Below are 21,461 nucleotides of genomic sequence, written 5' to 3'. Positions count from 1 at the left end.
GCTAAGAATGCATGCATGGAGGGCAGCTTGCAAATCCAAATTTAGAATTCCAAGACTAATAAATACAAAACAGATCATAGATGTGATGAGTCCATATGTTTGCAGATGTTTTTTATTTTTTATTCTAAACATTGGAAGAAGTGGAGGGTTGGAACTAGATGATCTTTGAGGTCCCTTCCAACCTTGACCATTCTATAATTCTTTAACAAATGATCTTTGTATTAATATGGCTGTTCTTGCTATGTCAAAAAGGTAATGCACACAACAAATCAGAAGTTTTTGGAACTTTTAAATGATTTGATTGACATGACAACACACAATCTGACAAGAATGGAGCGCACAAAATATGAAACTTTAATCACCATTCATGTACACCAGAAGGATATCTTTGATGATTTGGTAAGTTTTTGAAAACCTTTAAGGGATATTCTATATGGAAGTTTTTGCACATATAAAAAATTTATAAACGAATCTTACCATCTGTTATCTTTGACTAGGTCTGACATTAGTGCTGTGATATAGCATATCAGGTCTAGTTTGATTTCATATAGATGTCATGCAGAGATAAGGGTGAATTATATATAGGTATGTTCATAGGTTCAGACTTCAGTTTTTAAAATGATTGTTGATACTTATCATGCACAAATTCACTGTGAGCAAGAGTTTAACTTTTTAAATTAAACTATTCTCTCAAATTGAAAATTTAATACATTATTTAATTGAAATATAAAAGGAAAAAAGTCCCCTTGGTATTGCTATCAATCATGTGATTTCCAGCCCAGTTATGTGTTGGTTTAAGGTAATATTTGTTCAAAAGTGAAAGCAGTGAGGCTCTATATATTTGAAAAGGGTAGCAACAATAACCAGAACAGATATTTTAAATTTCTTTTATACTTGAGTTGCATCAGACTTCCTTTAGATAAGTATATCAAATACATAAAACTATAGTTATAAAAATTGAAGTAAAGTAACTTTCAAAAAGCTTTCATGATGCAAAGGTTGATAGTTTAATACTGCATTGTTTAATTTATGCATATATTGGAAAAATAAATGCATGAGTAAAGAAAAAATCATAAAGAAAAATACTGAAAGTTAGGAAGAAAACTGCCAGCTTCTAATATAGGCATGGCATTTATCCTCTGCCTGTAATTTTTAATTTATTTTAATAATGATTTTCTTCAGTGAACATTTAATTGTCAATTAATTTAATATCATATTATAATCAAATTAAATCACAGAAAATTGGTTAAATTTAAAGGGTCCGTATGTGAAATCAAGAATTAGGGGCAAGTCCAAAACTAGGGAAAGGATTCTTAATTGGTACATGTAATATTATCCTTTTCTCTCCAAATGTTCTATTCCCTGCTAATCATGTCCTTCTGAGATTGAAAGTAGAGGGAAGTGGCTGAGTATCCAGAACCTCCTCATCACCTTACACCGTGTCTGCAAGGCCAATAACCAGGGCTACATATTCTGTAAGACACTGGTGGTTTTGAGATCAAGTGTCAAAAATAACGAATCAAGATCTATTGATCTGCCACAAATCCGTGTGTGGCAAGTTCATACTGAAAAATACATCCCAAATGAACAAACACATAGACGTGTATACAATATATTAAAGCATTGTCCATGATTTAGTGTTTCTGTGAATAATGGCACCAGATACCATGCAGTGTAACCAGTATTGGTACTTAGTTTTTTATGAAGTTTTCCACCACTGTTCTTCAATGTCTCTTTAAAACACAATTCATAAGCTCTTTACACAATGCAGAGGAAAATCAAAGTGGTGAAAAGGTTTGGAGCATAGAAAGGTTTGAAAAGGTAATTCTGGATGTCTTGACTCTTATAGATTCTGTGCTTGTTCTTCCAGCTGTTGAATTTATGCATAGTAGACTTTTTTTCCTGTATGAAATTTAAGATGAATTTGTTATACTGTTTCATTTCTGTATTAATGATTTTTCTTTCCCATTACAGGTCCGTATGAACATTAAATCTCCATCTGATTTTGAATGGCAAAAACAATCTCGATTTTATTTCCTGGAAGACTTGGATAAATGCATTGTCCAAATCACTGATGTAGAGTTCACCTACTGCAATGAATACTTAGGGTGTACAGACAGGCTTGTCATAACTCCCTTAACTGACAGGTAGTTATAAAAAGAATGTGGCGCATAGTACTGGAGCTAAGACTTAATTCCTTTAACTTGCACGAGTTAGAATTCTTTGGTTTCACTGTAGTGCTGCAGTATCGTTGGTGGACAGCAGAGGCCAGTGCTTGTAGATTCAGCTAGCAAAAGCAGGCACCCTTGGGAGGGGTCTTGAATTCTCTTTCAATGTTTGCTTTAGCTGTACATGCTGTGGTAGGCATTGAAAAACTTATGCTCAAGATAAATATAGCTGAATACCATACGCTTCACCAGCCTAAACAGAGTGAGTCTAAAACCCAATATATTACTGCTTTCAATAAGCTAGTAGTTGCATGAGAATTTGGGATTATGGCAAGTGATCATTTGAAGTCACCCTAGAGGACGCAGCATTGAATAACTACTGCCAATACGGTTTTAAGCAAGGCCTATGGAGAATTACAGGACCACAAACACAGAAAAAGCTCTGAGGGCAAAATATAAGGAGAATGTTTTATTGCTGGAGTGTTAGTTATACAGCACAGCACAAACTCCATTAAATGCATATTTTCCTAAAGTATTTGGTAGTGCTTCAGCTAGGCAAGAGGCAATGTATTTGCCATGCCAGAGCTTGTTCTTTTAAGTGTGGATAGGAATGTCAAAATGCAGTGCATGTTCAGTCATTTGCTGTGTGAAGAGTGACTGCAGGCCATTGAATCAACATTGGAATTGTCTTTGCACTCTCTGTGCTAGTAGATTTTACTTATTAGTGAAACTTCAGACTTTTGCTAATTTCTGAACCAAAATTATGCCCAGTGAGCTATTTAAGAGAGCCAAAACCCTATGCTTGGATACCTGGCTTTTAATGTGTAACACACATCTGCCAAATTCTGTTATGTACCCTACTATTCCTATGCTGGATAGAGGACTGTTTGCAGCAGTAAACATGCAGTTGATTAGTGGGTATGGCAGCACTACCACACAGATGATATTTTTGCCCGCCAGGAGAAACAGTATCAAGACAATATTGTCATTCAAAATTTGTTCACAGAATTAAAATGTGACCAAATTGGTCAGGGATTGATTCAAGGTGCTATGTCAGAAGAGACTGAAAACTAGTGACATTATTGAAGAGAATAACAACAAAAAAGAATAGAAGTATCTGTCTTTGAGCAAACCCAGAAGAGCCAAACAGAGCTGCAGGGATTGGTGACTATCCACTGTCATATATTGAAAGAGTATTTGAAGCAGAGTTGCTTTCTAATGTTGGTATGCGAAACTTACATAACTAAGCAGTGTTGCCTAAGAGCGGATTTTATTCTCCTTATAGGCTTTTTCCATTTTAGTATTTTTAATGTTGCTATATGGACTTGTAGGATCTTCTGAAAATTTTCGGGTAATGATATCTTTGCTTTGCGTTAATCAGCTTGGAGTCAAGTGCTGTCTGGCTAATGATTTTGTGTTCAGAAGGATTCCCAAAGCACATGATAAATACACACTGGCGGTACTACATTACGTTGAGATAACAGGACTGAAATTCAGTGCTCCTAAACATCATGTCAGACATAGACCATGTCATGGCAGTTACAAAAAATGTAATGCAAGTTCTACTTAGGACTTGTACTGTGTGTACAGTTTGTCCTTACCTCATTTTCAGTAGCAGAATTGTTAGGAGTGGTATTTTTTTCTGTGTTAACTGAGTCCCTGTTAACTGAGTCATAGAGTCATAGAATGGTTTGGGTTGGAAGGGACCTCAAAGATCATCTAGTTCCAACCCCCCTGCCATGGGCAGGGACACCCTCCACTACATCAGATTGTTCAAAGCCTCATCCAACCTGGCCTTGAACACTTCCAGGAAAGGGGCATCCACGACTTCTCCAGGCAACCTGTTCCAGCACCTCACCACCCTCAGAGTGAAGAATTTCTTCCTTAGATCTAATCTAAATCTACCCTCTTTCAGTTTAAAGCCATTGCCCCTTGTCTTATCACTAAGTCCCTCTCCAGCTTTCTTGTAGGCCCCTATTAAATACTGGAAGGCTGCTAAAAGAGAGCCTTCTTTTCTCCAGGCTGAACAACCCCAAGGTGACAAAGCATTATTGCTGCTATTATTTTAGAATGAGTACTGTATTATTTTATACAAGTGATACTAGCTGGTATCATTTGGGTTTTTTCAGTGACCATTTTCTCTCTCTAGATATATCATAAAGCTATTGAGCTTCACAGTGTTAAAATGGGCTTACTTGGATTTTTGAGCATTGTAGGTTAGAACAACAGTCTTCCTACACTCTTCAGTAGTCTTCACACCATCTGGGGAGGCTGAGACTTAAATCTGAGGATGTCAACCCTGGATGAAGGCTGAAGCAGAAGGTGGTCCCAGGATTCATCTACCCCTCCTCTTTTTTCTCCATTACCCATTACAATCTTTCTTCTTCTCCACTCTCCTCCTGGAACTAAAAGACCTGATGTGACTGGCAGCACTGCTCTGGCTTGGCATGCTGGCAGGGAAATGGCAAGAACAGGAGCTCCTTCCAGCTTTTGTGCCTTCCTTGCTGCCAGATCAGAGGAACTCATCTTGCATGGAGGATGGGAAAAAAGGCAGAAACTCAGTGGATCTGGGATGCTGCAGAATGAGACTGAGTCATAGAGGGAGGATGTATGTTTAATGTGAGAAAATCATCATACTACAGTATTTTGGTATTCAGCATTTAGAATTGACCTGTGCAATTCCTGGGTACTTCCTGGACTGTTGCAGTCATCACTGTGCTTGGATGCATGCTTTTCTGCAGGTGGAGCAAAGGTGGTACCTGGTAAGTCAGCTTCACAATGTGCAAAGGATGTGACTGAGGACTTACCACATGGAAGCTCACCCATTTCTGCCCTCTTCCCCAGCTCTGGAGGGTGTGGGGTTGTTACATTAATGCTGTGGTTACATTAATAGACTTCAAGTAATTAATAGTAGAAAAAGATTAATAGAACTCTTTGTTCTGTCTCTAGGTGTTACATCACTCTGGCACAGGCCCTAGGCATGAGTATGGGTGGTGCACCAGCAGGACCTGCAGGCACAGGGAAAACAGAAACAACTAAAGACATGGGCAAATGCCTGGGAAAGTACGTTGTTGTTTTCAATTGCTCAGATCAAATGGACTACAGAGGACTTGGCCGTATTTATAAAGGTAAGAAATAATTCGGTTTGTTCATTTTAGAGTCACAAGTTTTTGTCTCTTCACTAGTGAGTTAGCAATGATTAGTAGGGTATTTTCTTCTCTGTTATCTCTTATTTACAGATGCTTATCAACTTTTCCTGATATTTGATTATTTCTCCTTGGGGTTTTTTTTTTTGTTTTTTTCTTCCTGCATGCTTTCCAGTCTTTTTTTTTTTTTTTTTAAATTCTTGGAGGATGTTTCCTATCTATATATTCTTTTCTTTTTCCCTTTTAATCCTATCTACTTATTTTCTATGCCTCTATCCCACCCATCCCAAGGGGGAAGATATTTGGCCCTCCGTTGCCATTTTTGTTTCAAGCAAGACAAACATATATGAAGCTCAATGATGTTGTGCAAGGCAGGGAAACATACAAAGTGGTGAAGTGTCTTATTTTGAACTCCAGAACTTTTCTGAAACCAGGAAAATGAGATAGTAGTCAAACCAATAACTTTTCATGATAAGCAGAGCTTTGAAGTCAGTTTTGCAACAGTGATCAGATGGTCAAATATCTGTGGGCTCCATTACACCTATTTTCTTGTATATAACTCCTACTAGTTATATGGACTGGCCGACCATAGAACACCACCATTTTCTGTGAGTGGTGGGCTCTTACATTTAATGCAAGGTCTCATAAACACAATTTTCACTGTTGTGATATCTCCTGAAGGTTAAAATATAAGTTGGAGATCATTTCTAGTTTTCCTAGAATCATAGAATCATAGAATCATTTGGTTGGAAGAGACCGTCAAGATCATCGAGTCCAACCATTCACCCTGCACTGTCAGGGTCCCTAAACCATGTTCCTCAACACCAAATCTACACAATTTTTAAACACCCCCAGGGATGGGGACTCCACCACCTCCCTGGGCAGCCTGTTCCAATACTTCACAACCCTCTCTGTAAAGAAATTTTTCCTGATATCTAACCTAAATTTCCCCTGGCGCAACTTGAGGCCATTCTGTCTCGTCCTGTCATTCATAACGTGGGAGAAGAGACCAACCCCCATCTCCCTACAACTTCCTTTTAGGTAATTGTACAGAGCAATAAGGTCCCCCTGAGCCTCCTCTTCTCCAGACTAAACAGTCCCAGCTCCCTCAGCTGCTCCTCATAGGACAAGTTCTCTAAACCCTTCGCTAGTTTCGTTGCTCTTCTCTGAACCCGCTCCAGCTCCTCAACATCCTTCTTGAAGTGAGGGGCCCAAAACTGGACACAGTACTCCAGGTGTGGCCTCACCAGTGCTGAGTACAGGAGGACAATCACTTCCCTGCTCCTGCTGGCCACACTGTTTCTGATACATGCCAGGATTCCGTTGGCTTTCCTGGCTGCTTGGGCACACTGCTGGCTCATGTTCAATCGGCTGTCGACCAGCACCCCCAGGTCCTTCTCTGCTGTGCAGCTTTCCAGCCACACTTCCCCAAGCCTGTAACGCTGCAGGGGGTTGTTGTGGCCCAAGTGCAAGACCCGGCACTTGGTCTTGTTGAATTTCATACAGTTGGCCTCGGCCCATTGATCCAGTCTGTCCAGGTCCCTCTGTAAAGCCTCCCGACCCTCAGGCAGATCAACACTACCTCCCAATTTAGTGTCATCTGCAAACTTGCTGAGGGTGCACTCGATCCCCTCATTCAGATCATTGATAAAGATGTTAAAGAGAACAGGCCCCAACACTGAGCCCTGTGGAACACCACTGGTGACCAGCCTCCAGCTAGATTTCACTCCATTCACCACCACTCTCTGCGCCCTGGCTGTCCAGCCAGTTTTTTAATTAAGAAGCTAGCAAACTTGGCCAAGATTTTAGTAAGAGTAGCTTTTGTCTTTGACTTCTTTTTTAAGAGTTTAAGAGTACCCAATTAAGCTTTGTAATGGAGATAGAAAGCCTGAAAGGTATGCTAGGTTTGGATTAAAGTGATTTTGTATTCAATTGTGAAAAGATTTTCCATATTTCTCTCTTATCTCTTCTGTGGTCTTACTGGGTTTGTTTGTGCCTGAGAATAGCGTTTGGGAAGAACTAGGTTAAAAGCAGTACTTGTACTGACTTCACTAGACTACTGTTCTTCCTCCTAATCCTTTTGTTCTTTTACAGATATTTTTAAATGTCATTAACTTGTTAACTTCCTTTAATGGCAAAATCAAAGGGAAATGAGAAGAAGTAGAGCAGAGCAAGAAGGGAAAAAATGTTTTAACCAGTTTGACAAGTTTTTCTAATCATGACTGAGAAGTTTTGTAGTCGTCTGTGCCTTCTGCAGATCGCCCTGCTTCTCACTAATCTAACACATTAGCTCCATTCATATGAACCTGAAAATAGATAAGAAAGAAACATTTCCATTCTTGCTTTCTTTGCCTCAGCCAGCCTCCATCCCTTGTTCCTCTGAGCTGTGAGCTGTGGCAGAAGAGATGCACTGAGCTTTGAAAAGGCACGGGTGTCCTCTTCTCTTCCCCCACACCGCCGCCCAGAGGCATGCTCATGTCTATTGCCTCCCCTCCCACTGGGGATTTCCCTAGTTGGAGCTGCAGTAAGGCGCCAGCCTGGAGCAAGCGTAATAGCTGGAGAAGACAGTCAAGGAGACACTGCTACAAAAAGAGAGGATAAAGCACTCCCTGCTAGAGCAGCCCTATCATTTCCATACCAGGAATCCGAGGTAGTGCAGTAAGTACGGAAGCTGTGAATGGTAGGGCTAGTGACTATTCTTCGCTCTTTGAGCATTTAGTCCCCAGTCCTGAACTGGTGCCATGAAAAGCCCACTCTTCTAGCTAGAAGTTGTGCTAACACCGCAAGAATGGAAAGTTTGATCTTTTCACTTCATCTGGTGCTATGGGTCAACATGTCAGATATTAGCAGATTTAGCAGTGAGGAGAAAAAGGAGGTGTGCAGGTGGTGTCTGCAGCCATATTTGGAGATTTTTTCTGTAAGGTAGATTGTCAGAATAAAGAAATTAAAAAATAATATAACTAACAAAACAATCTATTTTATACCATAAAATTATAATTTAAAGTTCTCCTGATTGGCTGAGAGCTGAGGTTCTGTTCCCTGTTTCTTTGTCCTGTCTCCTTTGTTTTCCTGTGTGGCTCCAGCTATTAACAGGCAGATGTGCTAGTCAAGATGTCCAAGGCCTGGGCTTTCATCTTTGATAGCTTTATTTCTGAAATTTGAACCAAAAAGTAGGTTCAGATATAACTGGTCATCTGAGTTGAACCAGAGGTAACCCGTGAAAGTACCAGGGAAGCAAGTGAGAAGGTGACTTTTCAGGTTTTCTATTGTATCAAATTCGGTGTTAACATTGCCCAGGAACAGCAAATCGGGAGTGCTTCATCGCTGTTCCTGAAAAGTATCGGTGAATACCCTTTAAGAAACCTTTTGTCTGTGCTTGTCTGTAGATGAATATAAAAGTCGTGTTTGCTTTGGTTCTGTAGTTACCGTCAAACAACTCCAGTCTTACCTGAGGCACCTTTTTGTGATTTGATATTTAATGCAATGTTTCATGTAAGATTTGATATTTATCTTAATTCAAAAGGTGAATAAATAAGTATGGAGCTCTGAAAATACTTTCAGGACCAATGACTACCTTGTAGCTTACTGCATCTGGGCTGCACTTTGGCTAGCCAGAGTTCTCTTCTGGTTAAGTTTGCCTTGAATTGTGTCACTGTCATTGTACCCCTGTGTAAACTCTGAAGAGATGTGTTATTTCAATACAACAGAGAGTTTATAGTTGCTCTGTCATGATTAATTACTGCACAGTCACACTATTTTCAGCCAGACACAGTGCCCAGGAGTGGCACATGGGATGTTGTTACCGCTGGCCTGTTGGGTCACCTAGCAGGACCGGGGTGGTCACAGTAGCCCGCAACATACTTCCTTTGTGTGTGGGGCCCTACTGCCTGCACTGGGGACTGTGGCCACAAGGCAGCGTTCAAGTCTCAGGCCACCCAGCTGTGTATAGACCACAGAGTCACTGATGTGGAAAGGAACATGGCACTGCATTGCAGAGATGCATTTTCAAGTCTTTTTGACGGGAGGAAAGTAGCTATGCTATGTGATTCTTATATCATCTGAGGACGAAGTTTGTAGGATATCTGTACTGATTGGAAGGGAGGGTGTCACATTTTTTAGGCATAGTTAAAGATCTCTTTAGTCCTGCCCTTTATTTGCTGCTTTTACTCCATTTCTGTACTTGATTACCATACTATGTTCTGTGGTGACAGAAATTAATGCACAGTATGACAGGGCACAACAAAATTACATTGTCTCTAAGGTGTTACGCAGCTGACAGTTTGCTTGCTGTGCCTTTGCACGCGCGTGTGTGTGTGTATGCATGCGTGTGTTATATTCTTTCCTTTTTCTTTTTAAACACCACCAGAATTAAATGATTTTGGAAGAACTGCATTTATTCAAAGCTGTGGGACATTGACCTTGTCTGAGAGTGAGGTTTCCTAACTCCATGCAGCAGGTGGCATTACAGAACAAGTGATTTTATTTTCCCTTTCCCAAGGAAAATTGTTTGGTTAGAATTGAACCTCACCATTTCTATAGATAAAGTCATTTCAAAATCCTTTAGTATACAGATAGTAAGTGAAAGAGACAATAATATATGGAACAAAGTCTCTTTGTTAAAGAAGATTCAGCTTTAGGACTTTTCCTTGTCGTATCCCAAAGAGTAGGTATTAATGCTTAATAAACAAAGTAGAAAAAACACTCTTTTTTTTGTTTGTGGTTTCTTTTTTGTTTGTTTTGGGTTTTTTGTTGTTTTTTTTTTTTTAGAGTTAATCCTAGTAGTCATATAATACATGTAACAAAAGAGGTCAAATGCGTTTGAAAGATCTTTGCAAGAATTTTTCATCAAGGAGCAGCAAGAATGGGGCAGCTCCATGAGGGACTTTTTTTTTCTTTTTTTTTTTTCTTTTTTTTTCTGTCTGGAAAAACTGAAAAGTATTGTTTTGGCTATGATAGCTGATCACAATAGAAGATAGATGGGACAGAGTAGAAGAGGGGCAGAGAAGGAACATAAAAGAGATCTCAAGGAGATTTGGAGTAAGATGAGAGTTCTTAGAGGAACATCTTAAAGAGCAAGAGAAGGTCAGACAAGGAATAGTAGAGGGAAGGGCAGAAAGATAATATGAGCAGAACATGTCAGATCAAAGACGAGAGAAGAGAAAACATGAAAGAGAAAACAAAACAAAGGAGAGAGAAAAAGTAGGTGGTATTATTATTATTATTAATATTAATAATAATAATAATAATAATAATAATTTCAGAGTACTTTCTCTTCCATTAGCTCAAGTGTCTTAAGGAATTAACACTACACATAAACCACTCCTTGATTTATTTTACCAGTGCTATAGGCCTTCACACATAAAACATGAGGATTTGAGGGAGCTCTGGACACAGTTGTTCAACACTGCAAACACACAAATGCCTTTTCTTGAACATGTGCTTTATTTCTGCATTTAGCACTTCTTTCAAACAGCTTAAGCCAAGCTGAGCTCCAGCAGCCCAGTGTAATGAATTAAGCACCTCTGAACATTTGTTTGTAGCACCAGTTAAAGTACTGATCCTGGTCCTTGCTGGACTCAGACAACAGGAAGTACTAGTCCGGTGCGGGCTTTGGGAAGTGAGGAGATGGCATCCATGAAGTTCCTGTGTAGACTTACTAGCTGTTGTCTCTTGTGAAATGGGCATGGAATAGCAGGGGATTGTGTAGCTTTCTCACTACTGCTCTGTAAAGCTGCCACTGTAGACTCTCCTGTTTCAATCCTGCTAACATGATACAGAAGAAGGAGTACTTGACTATCCCAAAAGACATTCATTTCATGAATGTTTATGACATTAATTCCATGATGTTTATGGATACTAATGTCTGTCTAGCACTCTATGATCTGTTCCAAATAACAGTTGTAAGTATGACATCAGATTCCTCTCTCTCAAACAGCGGGATGCTCTTCTCCAGTGGTTTTTGAGCTATGAATTAATTGTTATAAAATGCTACAACATTTCTGTCACAAATGTAGTGATTTCTGAATTTCATTTTGTGCTTGTCATTTAGGTAGGTGTCTCTCAAGCTCATCTTTGACAATTTCACCCCCTGCATAGATGAGTTTCCATGCTGTATGCATATTTATGCTTCTAGGTGCTATATACAATATTATTGAACACTTTCTGCTTTATGGTTGCTGTAAAAGTGTAGGATTATTTATAAAGAAGTTTGTATATCTTTCTTCCAAGAGGTAATTCTTTTTCTGGGTGTCATTAATGCACAGCCCAATTTACTTTTGAGTTTTTACTTATTTTACTCTGTGTTCATACTCCCTGTTCTTCTCATGTTACATTAAACTGTATAGAACATGCTATATTATGTATATAAATTATTCTTGTTTGATCTGATATTTTAACAAGGTATTTTTCTTTTTTTAGGTTTAGCCCAGTCAGGTGCATGGGGTTGCTTCGATGAATTTAACCGCATTGAACTTCCAGTTTTATCCGTAGCTGCTCAGCAGATATATATTGTACTTCAGTGTAAGAAAAATAAGAGACCTCAGTTTGTTTTCACTGATGGTGATGTTGTTGACATGGACAGAGAATTTGGTATATTTCTGACTATGGTATGTGTATGAGTATGTGTAAATGGCATCATTGTGAAAAATCTTTCCTATTTAATTTCTCATTGAAACTTCCCTCTTGAAATCATTGGAACTATTTGTTAGAAATAGTGAATATAATTTGAACAATAATTTGTTCAAATAATAATGATGATATTTTCTCTTGCCCATATTTTTAACTGGAATTTAGGACTTAAGCTATGCAATTATCATTAACTACATATTTTAAGGGCTTTTTTAGTTGAATATTTGACAGATTGAGACTAAACCAAACAATCTCATATTTTTAGTCTAAGCCTATGAAAATAAAACGGAAGTAATTGACCACTGCATGGGCTACTGTAGTTCGTCTGGTCAGTGTTTCACCACCTGTGAAGAACTTTTGACCACAATCCTTCTATATGACAGCATGAAAGAAACTACCCTCACTCTGGTTCACTGGCCTCATGAAGATTTATCTATGGCACCTGTGACTGCTTCTAGCAGTGCAGGAGGCAAAGCAGCGGGAAAATGTGAGAATATCTTAAAAGCCTCTTTGTATCTCTTCCTCCTTAGCTGTAGGCTACATACCCACAACTCAAAAAGGAAGCATTTGTCTTTATTTTAAGGTTTTCTACCTTTGAAAAGATGTGAATGTTATCACCTTAATTTGAAAAAGAGGACAAATCAGTAGCATGCAAAGGCCAGTAGAAAGGCAGCTTGGAAACAGCTTGAAGAGTTTAAGAAGTTATCACTGCACAGCCAGTGACTACGGTTCTCGCAACTGAGCCGTGCAATAGTCACATGAATGACTTAGAAATCTTCAATGAAAGGTCACATCCGTTAGTTTAAATTATATTCAGTAATGGCTTACACTACTTGACTGACTTTGCACTGAAATGGTCTGAGAATGCTCACAAGGGACAGTAACCTCCTGCACTAGAACACTATCAAAACCCTGAGGAACTAACCATTTAAAACAGCTCCAACAAGATCTGTAAGTGGTTGTCTGTCCATGTCTATGTGTCTTGGACATCTCCAGATAACATGTGCGATACCACATACTTCATGAACTGCAGTATTTAGGCAACTATGTAGTAATGTGTAATTATAACGTGCTCAAATTACCCTTTGTCATCTGGCATGTGCTCCTGTGTTTGCCAAATAATTATCAGAAAAGATAAACCTTCTTATCCTGCTTTCATTATATAATGTTTTATTTTGTATTTTGCAGAACCCCGGCTATGCAGGACGACAGGAGCTTCCAGAAAATCTCAAGATTCAGTTTCGCACAGTTGCTATGATGGTGCCTGACCGTAGCATCATTATGCGAGTCAAGCTGGCAAGTGCTGGTTTCCGAGAAAACCAAGTCCTTAGTCGAAAGTTCTATACACTCTACAAACTCTGTGAAGAGCAGTTATCTAAACAGGTAAAATAAATATTTGTCCAACTGTCAGCTGTCACTGGAAGGGTATGTAGAATATATATTTTCATCAAATATATAATCACTTTTACACTCCTTTCTTTCTTTTGAATTACTTTCTTTTGTTCCAGAAACAGAGTCTGAAATCATCATATTGTTTTCATTTTTCACACTGATTTGTGTAGTAAAGGAAGTTTGATTTGTGATTTTTAAATAGAGTGCAGTTATTGGAGGAGCTGTGAGGAACAGTGTATATTGCTTTGCTGAACTTTGCAGAGGACATGTTCTTCAGTTTCCTCACTTAGGAAGGCTAGATCTATTGGAGAGGTGGTGTAAGAATTGTAATTAACTGAAGAGTACCTAGAAAACACTGTCTTTCTGAGTGCTACCAGAAAAGTGCTATTCTGTTTGGTATGGGGTATTTGAGTAGAAACAAAGGATAAAACTGCTTTCAAAACCAGAACTGGTTGCCTTTTGAATGCTCTGTGCTCGCTGTCCACTAGAGGGTCTCCAAGAGAAATCATATGAATGGTAGGTAAATTGCAGCTCAAATGCCTGTTCTAGTTAGATCCTAATGAAGCTGGGAATGTTGACTACATTCTCCGTTATATTATTTCAGTCCTATACCATATATTTGTTAGTGACTACATTGACTTCCATGTAGAAATCTTGGACTGCGCCAGAATAAGATAATGGTGCATCATATTCCCTCATTATTTCAGAATTTTTTAAAAAAAGTAGATTTGGATTTTCTCTTCCTTTCTCCAATGCGTCTGTAATTTCACTCTCAATATATATAAACACCTGGATTTCGAATTTCATTTCTCTCAGGTTTCTTTTTCTGGGAGACTTTTACTCACCTGTTTTATGTTGTAGACTGACTTCTGAAGGGTCATATTTGCTATTGACTTCCCTTCTCATTGCATCAGTTTGTGTGGTCATTTTTGTCCTGGACATGATTCTTTCCTTCACTGTGGAAGAGACATTTAAGCAGGCATCAGAAATTCATCCATCTACCCCTGCAAAAATGCTTTGCTTGTTTTGTGTTGCCACAGGTGTTGGAACTGTTTTGCTCCTGGACAGAGTACTTAAAAATAACACACACACTGAAACAAAACTTAACTGTGTACAAAACTTATTTTGCCTATCTTAATGGTGTACAATATTTTGTACATGACTGTTGCTGCATCTGCACAGAGAGTTTCTATGTGTAGTTTGGTCATTTCTGCAGCAGAAACTGCTCTGTAGTCTCTGAGACAGCAAGATTCTCCATTCAGCATGTTAATCAACATACTGAGGCATCTAAGTAGTGCTTATCAGTTGGCCTAGGGATCATAGGAACTGCCTGGATGAGTCTGTGGAACTGTTTGAAATCCTTATCTGGAGAACTCCTCTACCAATTAGTCAAATGCTTTGTTGTGAAGGCATGTAGCTCAATCACCTTGTCTCAGGTTAGTCCTTTGTCTCATCTATGCTGATGCTAGCAAGGGAGTCCCTTGCTATTAATTAATGGAAATTAATGACCAAGTTCTCTGGACATGCACATGGGCACAACCCTCACACCCACCTGCATCACAATTATATATTCAAATATTATGCTTATATCTCACTTACAACTGAAATTCCATAGTTCTTACTATACAAGCCATGATGTCTATGTGGAGCAGTCTTTCATATGTATTTATAATTTCTTCAGGACCTTCTAACATTTCTCCAGTATCCATCAGATGCTAATCTTTGCTCCTAGTGGTTTATATTGTGGATTGTGATTCTATGGTCTGTAATATGAGCCAGGAAGCATTGCTTTCTGCAAACCCATGGTAGTATGCTAGTTTGTTTGGCCTGTGCCTGTCAGCAGCCCTTTGGACAGTTCTGCTCTTTTATAAATCCATTATATACAATTATAAAATCAGAGAAGAACTGAGTTTGGAAGGGACCTCTGGAGGTCAACAACTCCTATACTTGTGTTCAAAGTGGGGTCAGAGAGAGCAGGTGGCTCAGCAACTTGTCTAGGTGAGCTTTGAATATCTCCAAGGATGGATGCTGCACAGCCTCTCTAGTCAAGTGTCTGATCACCCTGTCTAGTCACCATTTTGTCTGTGAGGATGTTGAGACAGTGTTGAATTCTCCTGGAATGCCTCTACCCTGCTGTGTTCCCCTTCCAGCAGATATCGGCGTGTGTCAAGCCCACAGTGGGGACCAGAGCTTGCAAAGATGAGGCTAATTCCGGTTGTTGGAGGAAAGTTTCATCAGCTTCTCCCTCATTGGGAAGTTTGCAGCAGACATCTGCCACAATGTTAATCAGCCCTCTAATCCTAACCCAAATGCTGTCAACGGGCTCATCAGCCATTCTAAGGCAAAGCATTCCCACTCTCTTTCACTTTAAAGGGCAATTCCCCATCCAGTCCTCCTGGCTTGTCTTCCTGAAGAACCTGTATCCATCTGTTGCAGCACTGCAGTCTCGTAAGCTATCCTACTACATTTCTGTCATCCCAGTTAGACTGTAGCCCTGTAGCTGCACACAGAGTTCTGGTTTTTCCTGTTTTGTTCCTGTGCCATGTGCATTAGTGAACAGGCACTTCAAATTGGCACCTACTTGTGCTGGTTACCAAAATAAAACGTGAGAGCTTCTGCCATGATGTTGTCCTCTTGGCTCTTCCTTATCTGTATGCATACAGTTGAGATGGGCTACTTTCCACACTGTTTTGTCGTTCTTGATTTCTCTTGTCCACGTTAGAATGCATCTTTTGTTTCTCAGTTGAGTCCCCCACCACATCCCCCTGAAGTTTGTTTCAGTTGGGAAATACATCTGATGTGTTACGTGATTATATGTAGAGAGAGACCTGATGAGTTCATCTGATTAGATATGGGAGTCTCATGAACTGGAGATATTTCTAAGAGTACAGTGGGACACAAATTGCTTCTGTCTAGCCAGAAAACTGAAACTATAAAGTACAGACAGGCTTTCTTGGAGGCATGTTAATCTGTCTTTCCCAGTGGAACTTATTTATATCTTTTGTGATAAATTTTAAATTTGAAGGAAGTACTGCTGGGTATCCAGGAGCTGACTGGAAAGAACAGGGTCACATAAAGAATCCATGCAATAGGAAATGGCAGAATGTTGCCTGTTTTCAGAAATGCAATAATCATCAACAGAAGAAAATAACAACAAACATTCACCAATTGAACTCACCTCCCACAAAATCTAAAAGGAATTTGCCAGAAGGAATAAATGAAGTCCTCCAGACTACACACACCAACGCAGCCTCTGTAGAAAGAGGAACTCTGCCTCACAAGTAGCCAAAGGCACCCTGAGTGACTATCATCTCCTTCAGTAAAGAAAAACATACAAAAGTAAAAGTATAGTCCTTAGAAAATATAGAAAGCCTAAGGTGTCCACAAACCTGTGAAATAGTTAATTCTGACAGAGCCTCCAAAGCTGAATTATTTGCCTTTGTTACAGGACTTCTAGCCAAAGTTCCCTACTGCCTCCTTCCTCAGAGACTCACCCAGGTTAGGGAAAACCATAGAAACTGAAAAGAAAAACCTAACAAAGCTGGAAAGCAAACGAGGCCATAATCCCTTTTTGAGGATCATCTGTTTAAGTTGCTTTCATATGGAGCAAACCACTGATAACCCTTTTTTCTTTCCCCAGAGCAGCAAACTATGCTTCTAGTGTTGAGATTTTTATTGGCAGATTTTTAATTCTTCCTTACAAGGGCATCAGCTATACCACTTCAGTCCATTTGCCCAAGTGCAATCTTTTGCCTGCTGTTATAAGACGTAGCAAAGAAATAGTTCACAATCCACATTTGCCAGTAAACTCTAGCTGTTCTGTACTGTTCCTGAAAGACAAAGTAGTTGTAAAACTAGCAGACTGATAAAGGAAAATAAATGATAGCCGCTTTGAACCACCCATCATGTAGGTCAGTTGGAATGCACCAGAAAGCCTGTCTTCAGAGGTCATTTTAGCTTATTTAAAATTTTCTAATAGGTATGACGGTATTCAAATGTAACAAAGTTGTTACTTCTATAGAATCATAGGCTTGTGCAAGTTGGAAGGGACCTCCAGAAGTTACCATGTCCAACTTCTAGTTCAACACGGGTCAATTTAGTGCAGGTTGCTAAGTCAGTTGTTGAGTGTTGAATATCTTCAAGGATGGAGATATTCAGTCTCTCTGGGCACCTGTTCTGTGTTTGACCACTCTCATTGTGAAGAATCTTTTCCTTATGCAAACTGTTGCAATTTTCCCTGTTGCAAATTTTGACCATTGTCTCTTTTCCTCTCACTTGTTCATCCTTTGCTGGACTCATTTCAGTATGTCAATGATGGTCATCTAGCATGGAGAAAAAGAAATATATCAGCCCTTGTCATGATTATGGATATTTCACTAGGATGTATCATTTACTAAATCATAGCAGACTTCATCATGAACATATAATCCACCTTACAAACTTCACACGAAGTTGTGAATATTTGTCTTAATGTTTCCATCTGCAAATGAGAATTCCTGGCAGTACCTGGCTGAATATTCATATCTAACTTTTTCAGCTGATAACAACTTGGAACCCGATTGAATAATAGGAAGCAAAGCTGGACTGAGCCTTCAGGGGTTATCCATTTGCTTTTCTGGAGGAAAAAAATTCTTAGTTAAATAGTTTGCTATAAATGTTTCTGACTCTCCTTAACGTTTTCCATTGACAAATAGCCTGCAGTTTCCCAGGCAATCTGTTCCAAAGTTTCATTTTCCTTATGGTCACAAAGTTTTCTCAAAGAGTTAACTTGAATCTACCTTGCTGTAGTTAAGCGCATTACTTCTTTTCCTGTGTATTCCTTCTGTTTTTCTCTTTGCAGGTACTTTTTATGTGTTGAAGACTTTTACTGTAACTCATCCTACATATTTGCTCTTCCTAATCCTACAGTAGATTTTGGTTTACTTCTTCCTGATAATACCATGTTTTCTAGTCAGCCGATAACTTTAATTTCTTTTCTAAATTCTCTTCAGTAGAGTTCTTCTTCAAGTGTGGAATCTAGCTTTTGGGCACAGTATAGAAGTGCCAAATGCCATGGAAATGTCTTTTCAACTGTCCTAAAAAAAGGACACACTTATTTTTGTTGCCTACTATAATTGTAGATATGTCATTGGGAAGTCTGTGGCTTCAGTCCAATGTTCGATATGTTTCTGCAAAGCTTTCTGCAACTGAGTGCAGAAACAACCTGAGTTGTTACTCTTCTTTATTTGTGCAGTTGGTTATTTCTATCTGTGTAGTATTTTGCACTTGTCTTTATTTAATTGCATCATACGTAGATCATTTATTGAATTTCTCTTGGTAATTTTGAACTCTAGTTGTGGTCTAGTTCACCAGCTTAGTATCATCTGTAAACTTAATCAGTAAGTTATTTCTTGCTGAAAATTCTGGGTTGTACTCAATATATTGTTCCAGTTTGTCAGCCTGGGAAATAGGTGTGGGGGCTGGGGGGAAGGCATTGTTTTAATTTTGTCTTTGCTTCCTACCATCCAAATATATTCTAGTTGGCCGTAAATTAAATTAATTTTGCCCAAGTCTGTTTTGCTCATGATGGTAATTGGTAAATGTTCTCCCTGTCTTTGTATCGACCCGTGGGCTTTCTTTTCAACTTCTTTTCTCCCTCTGTCCTGTTAACTTCTTTTCTCCCTCTGTCCTGTTAAGCAGGAGGAATGAGTGAGTGGCAGGGTGGGTGTCTGGAAGCTGGCCAAGGTCACTGCACAACAGATACTGTAAAAAAAAGTCTACGTACTTGGTCTCAAAAACATTTCTGATCAGAGGGAGCAGATATTATTTGAATGTAAGAATATCTTTATTATCTCCTTCAATGTCTGTCTTTACCACTTAAGTTTTCCGAGCAGTTGGCGTTAGTGGAGACCTTGTAACTTAAAGTCTTTACCCTGATAGCTTTCCTTCTAGGATTTGTATCAACAGTCAAGGAGGAAACACATCACAGAACATTTGCATATATTTTCAAATCTATGTTGACTAAAACAGAGTTGTATGTTCAGGTACAAGTGCTAAAGTTAGTTGAAGATGTCTGTATGGCTCTGCAGATGTGCAGATTTTAAAGTGTTTGATCTTTGTGGTACCAATTGTGTTTATGCATTATTTCAAGGTTCATTATGACTTTGGACTTAGAAACATCCTGTCTGTTTTAAGAACGCTTGGAGCAGTGAAAAGATCTAATCCCAAAGAGCCAGAGAAAACTGTTGTGATGAGAGTTCTGCGGGACATGAACCTCTCCAAACTGGTACTGTAACACTAGTGATTTTCCCCAGAAGAGTACTTTGTTTGCGTTTTTAAGTGTGTATATTATGCACTTTGCAAAGATCTTTTTCTTCAGCAGCTGGATACATTATTCTGCGTTTTTTAATATGGCCTATCAATGAGCGGAGAATCCAAATACAGTTACGGTGTGAGCACTTTTAAAGAGAACAAAACACATCAGAAGCCTTAGCTGAAAAAATCATTGGAAATACCATCAGAACCTAGGGGAAATAACCTGATTCTCTAATTGGCTCTTGTTTTTTCTGCTTTCTGCCCTATTTAAGGAGAGAAAGGAACAATATACTGTATTAACTTTTAATAATGTCATTAAAGATCCTTCTTAATCCACAATTTCAATTTATGAATTTCTTGGGAGTCTGTTGCCTTTTCAGAACATCATAAGAATTGCAACAAGTGAAGTAATTGGAAGCAGCTAATGCCTACTTGTATAGCCTAATCTCTTTCAATATTACTATTTAAATCATTCATCTTTCTTTTCATTGCTATAATTGAAAGGTTACAGCATGTCTAGACTCTGTGTATTTACCTTGGGAGCCAGTTTTGTGATGGAACCAATTACTCTGTTTCTGATGTTAATCTATTCAGCGCATTGGTACATGCGTTTAAACCTATAGGCATGCTTCAGTGATTTACAGAAGGAAGAAAATCATAAAAAAATCCAAGGCAAAATATGATTTTAATAAATCTCACTGGCTTATGTAACAAATGAAGAAATGTGTGTGTGTGTGTACAAATTGAAGAAAATATTTTTACAAGCTTTAAGTATTTAATTTAGAAATGATTACTTGTGATTGTATTGTGTGAATTCATTCAATAAAACTGATTCGTAATTATAATATTTGCTTTGGAAAAGATAAGGTTTTATACTGCCATCTTTTAAATGACATAGCCTTGAAGATTGTTTACAGCCGTAATAATAATTTCGATGAATAAATAATGCATTTCCTCTACTTTATCCTTGACAGGTGGATGAAGATGAACCTTTATTTATGAGTCTCATTAATGACCTATTCCCTGGAATTACTCTGGATAAAGCTGGGTATCCTGAACTGCAGTCAGCCATTCAGAAACAGGCAGAAAAAGCAGGGCTTATTCATCATCCACCATGGATACTTAAACTCATTCAGCTGTATGAAACTCAACGAGTCCGACATGGTTAGCATGCTAGATGAGGTTTCGAGACTGCATAAAAGCAATAGTTTTTTATATTCTCTGCTTCAGAATGCAGATTACTTTAACAAAAAATGTGTTTTAAAATTGAACAGCTGTCATTTTTATAGCGTATGTGGATATTTTGCTAGGAAACTGTTCTGACTTTTTTGTGTGTGTGCAATGCACACATAGTGAGATTTTAGCTTTGTTGTATTATGTTTTTATGGGAAATATGAGTGTGGCCCCTTCAGTGACTGAAATTTCTATGGAGCAAGTTAAAATGTAGAGCATACATTAAAATTCAGAAAGAGCTGATTTTGTTCAGTGTTCTGAAAACAATTGTTGCCCTCAGACAGTTCAGTCATGAAGCTGATGTTTAGTGTTACTGTGAGATTATGATGCTGAGATTACAAAAAATAATCTCTCAGACTTTTACTTTGATAGAGTCTACCAAGCATGCAGTATAATTCCAAGTGTTGTTCTTTCTTTTAAATTTTGGCCATTTCAACTGAAAAGAAATAAGCCTACCTCCTGCTGGACCAGAGAGGTTGGACAAGATGGCCTCCAGAGGTCCCTTCCAACTTCAACCATTCTGTGATTCTGTGAAAATATATTTTTACAGTGCACAAAAGGCTAATGAGTAAAGTTTATCCTGTCCTAGGAAAGGTATCAA

At 38.7% G+C, this 21,461-nt stretch overlaps 1 protein-coding gene across 1 annotated transcript in view; it reads left to right on the top strand.

Annotated features, from left to right (window-relative positions):
- The window catches only part of LOC104375270 (dynein axonemal heavy chain 5), a 168,285-nt gene that overhangs the window by 52,019 nt on the left and 94,805 nt on the right, over nt 1-21,461 (top strand). The window contains exons 39-45 of the mRNA XM_086609153.1: nt 253-399; nt 1,975-2,147; nt 5,118-5,296; nt 11,732-11,919; nt 13,130-13,324; nt 19,464-19,598; nt 20,602-20,791. Coding sequence (XP_086465279.1) covers nt 253-399; nt 1,975-2,147; nt 5,118-5,296; nt 11,732-11,919; nt 13,130-13,324; nt 19,464-19,598; nt 20,602-20,791 — 1,207 coding nt within the window. The remainder of the gene's footprint in view (nt 1-252; nt 400-1,974; nt 2,148-5,117; nt 5,297-11,731; nt 11,920-13,129; nt 13,325-19,463; nt 19,599-20,601; nt 20,792-21,461) is intronic.

The sequence above is a fragment of the Tauraco erythrolophus genome, chromosome 3 (assembly GCF_009769465.1).
Source record: "Tauraco erythrolophus isolate bTauEry1 chromosome 3, bTauEry1.pri, whole genome shotgun sequence".
In the NCBI taxonomy this organism is placed as follows: domain Eukaryota; kingdom Metazoa; phylum Chordata; class Aves; order Musophagiformes; family Musophagidae; genus Tauraco; species Tauraco erythrolophus.
Note: the sequence above shows the minus strand (reverse complement) of the source record. Positions and strands in the feature narration are given on the sequence as shown.